Here is a 3,529-nt window from a genome sequence, read left to right as displayed (position 1 = left end):
GGAGGGTGAGCCCGACCAAGCACCTTCCTTTTTTGGACGTGCTGATAAGGCGGGCGCTTCTCTTAATCAGTTAGATAACGATGTCCCCCCAAGCGCCGTCTTACCATATCGGGCTCTACGCCCGCCCTCCCGCCCGTCGAGCTCGCCGACGTCGCGCACGACGTACCGGTGCGCGCGCGCGCCGCGCGTTAACGCGCCCGTGTAGATATGTTGATAAATGAGTCCCCTGTAAAATATATAAGAAGTGCATTGCCTACAGCATGAGATATGCGCTTTTGAGCTCGAAGCCAGCTACTAAGCATCATGTTAAAGACTTGTAGCAGTATGGCGAAAGCCCTACGCCACAAGATCAAACGATATGACCTCCGCAAAATGCATGAAGGTTTCGTACCTCTCTTCCTCAGTAAACTCAGCCCCCCATGTCCAACCGAAAACCCAGAAAGTCGACTTCAGCCTCAAAGGCAGCCCCTCCTGGCAGCAAATTCATCAATATATCCATACCGGAAGTGCGGGGCGACAGTGTACCCGTAACGGCTGCTAAGAAAGCCACTCAAGTATATCTAAGCAAGCTATACCTGACCGACGAGCAGCGGGCCCAGCTCGTAGCGCTATATGAAGCTGCCCAGACCACCGACCAGGAATTCGAGCCATCGAGCGAGGAGGCACAAATCGCTGCAGCATCATGGCTAGCTGCCGCCGGCTTGGAACTAGATGCGAAGAAAGAGCTGGGGAATCGATGGAGTAACAGGTGGGGCCAGGAGAGCGGCAAGAAGGGGCAGGAGGTTGTGAGGAAGTTGTTTCAATGGTAAGCAGCGCTGCAACACATCCTTGACTCGGAGCTCCTAGTTTGGACAATGAACTGCAAAATAACATCATCGCTGAATAGCGACTGCGGCTATCATCACCAATCCCGCAATACCAAACATAGAAAGACTCCGATCGACTTCACCGGCTGCCTCGCGCACGGAGAGATCCTGTACCAGAAGCACACTGGCAAGATTCTGCTCGTCCGCGGGTACTTCGAGCACAATCTGCCCTGCAGGGACGCCTTCCTGTCCCGCATCCCCCCCATTCCTCTCCATCCGTCTGTCTTTGAAGTGGCTCTCAAGCAGCTACGCGGCGGAGCCGAGCTGAGCAACATACAGGAACTGAACCGAAAACTGTTCCGTACGTTTGCATATGCCGGCCAGCCACGAGACATGCGGCAGTCATCCTATCGATGGCTTCTCAGGAAGAGCGACACACGCTCACTCTACCGCCAATTCAACCGAATTCGCGGCATCAACGTTGTACAGCCCGCGCACGTCAACGTGGACGATTGGCTAGACTCGGCTTCTCCCGCATACAACGCCGCCTTTGCAGAGGCCGTCTTCCTCTACTCTGCTCGAGCAACGCAAGACGACCGCTTCGAGGTCTGCATCGCCACCAAAGAGATGAAAGAGGCATCATGGACGTACGCGCACAACTCGCAGATCATCCTGGACGGGACGTTCGGCCTCTGCGACAAGAAGCTACTGCTGTTCATCATCATGGGCCTCGATGCACAGAAGCGAGGGGTTCCTCTCGCTTTCCTTCTCTTCTCAGCGCCATCCGGCAATCAGCAGACATCGTCGGGATATAACACTGAGATACTCACTCGTCTTCTCACCCACTGGCGAACCTCTCTTGGCACCCGGGATGGCACGTCCTTTGCCCCGCGTGTTGCAATCACGGACACGGACCTTAAGGAACGCGGGGCGCTTCTCAAGGTCTTCACCAGCTTGTGGTTACTGATCTGCAAGTTCCACCTCCGGCAGTCCTGGCGCAACAATCGCGCTCGTGTCCTGAAAGGGAACTCGCCCTACCACAGTGACGTCCGTGCTCGACTCAGACGTCTGGAGCTGTCCCTCATCGAAACGACTTCGTTTGACGATGCGCAGCAGCTCGTTGCCACGGAACGTAGCTTGCTGGAGAGCCTTCTGGTCCTGGACGGGCAAGATGTCGAGTGCAAGGCCGCTGCCTCTGGAGGGGTTGCCCACCTGGAGTACCTCTCCGGCTACTGGCTTTCGCATGCTCTGTGGTCGAGCTGGTCTGACTATGGCAGGCAGACCGCTGCTCGACTGCTTGGCTGCCCGGTGGACGGTGTTCTACCGACTACAAATCACCTGGAATCCTTCAACGGCGTCTTGAAGCGAAAGCATATCCGCCGCTGGCAACGCGGCGGGCGAAGACTTCGCTTAGACGTACTGCTGCACATCTTCGTCTTCTCAGTTTTGCCATCCATCTTCGAAGCACGTGCGATGGAAGCTGCGGAGAATGAGCGGACGGACGCACTCGTGATGGGATTACCTGGGGGCTCCATGCTTCTTGAACAGCGCAGTCGCAGAGCAGCCTCGGAGGCCATGGAAGACCCTCATCTGCCATCGAACACGTGCGCGTATCTTCCAGACGACCCGGCAAGAGAGAAGACTGCCAAAGCCCTGCTAGACGACGGTCAAATCAGCGTCCCTACGTTCCAGCAACACTCGCTCAGCTTCGAGTTTGACTGCTTCTCCTCGCTGGCTCTGGCACATGACCCCCTCCCGCTGATCTACACGGTCTCGATATCGCTGGGTGGATCAGCAATGTGTTCCTGCGCGGATTTTCGCACACGCGACGGCGCTGCGTGCAAGCATATCCGCGCAGCTTTGCTCCGGCTTGACAAAATCCGCGACACTGGGGTGAATATCCCCGTTATCAACATCCCACGCACACGACACGAAGCACGCACCCTTGCCCACGATCCGGACCGCGCTGACACTCCTGATGAGTGCCCGGACATTCCTCCACTTGCGGGAGTGGGAACCATCCCCGGGGACGCCTCCCCAGAGTCCCGGGCCGGCCGCTTTGTCGACGCGATCCTCCGAGAGTCCGGAGACGTGTTTGCTACGCTGGGGGATGGTCGATTCCTCGAGGCAAGCTCGCAGCTCAAGTCCGGCGTACCCCAAGATGCACCGCAGAGCTCGGGACCTGAGAGTGACTATCTGTCAGAATCGGAGTCGGAGGCAAGCGAACACTCGCCGGCATTGAACAGACACTCAATTGCGGTGATCCCCACGATGAATGCTCCCGCAGCAGTCAGTACTACCTCTCGGAACAGCGAGCCGACTGGAGCCCCAGTGTCTCGAGCTCTCGGAGTAGTGGGTGCCGTCCCACCCCTGGCGCGGCCTATGTCCTCGATGGCTCGTCGCCCTCTGCAGATCCCCGAACCCGCGATGCGAACACCGAGACCGACGCCGCAACTCGAGCCCGTAGCGCTTGAGGGTACTGCTATCTTGGCGCTTCATCGGCAAGCAATGGCTCGCGTCCTGCACGAGTTGGAGTCTGTGGGGCCGAAGTTTCGGGAGTTCTCGGACCTTCTCAAGGGCGTCGCACTGACAGCGTCGGAGGTCCCACGGGTTGAGGTTGCGAAGACGAACCTGGACACTTTGTCTGCGCAGCTCTCAAGGTTGCTCCGTGAGAACCAGGATGCCACTGATACAGAGATGGCAATCAGTGCACGCGGGTGTGC

General features: G+C 57.9%; 1 protein-coding gene across 1 annotated transcript; it reads left to right on the top strand.

Moving 5' to 3' along the window:
• Positions 1-944: 944 nt before the first annotated feature.
• On the top strand, positions 945-2,183 carry TRAVEDRAFT_89895 (uncharacterized protein; the record flags this gene model as incomplete). Its single annotated transcript, XM_008047596.1, has 1 exon — positions 945-2,183. A coding segment is annotated over one exon (1,239 nt), but the record flags the coding sequence as incomplete, so codon positions are not given.
• Positions 2,184-3,529: the final 1,346 nt, after the last annotated feature.

The sequence above is a fragment of the Trametes versicolor genome, assembly GCF_000271585.1.
Source record: "Trametes versicolor FP-101664 SS1 unplaced genomic scaffold TRAVEscaffold_64, whole genome shotgun sequence".
Taxonomy (NCBI): domain Eukaryota; kingdom Fungi; phylum Basidiomycota; class Agaricomycetes; order Polyporales; family Polyporaceae; genus Trametes; species Trametes versicolor.
This window is presented reverse-complemented; position numbering and strand designations above follow the sequence as displayed.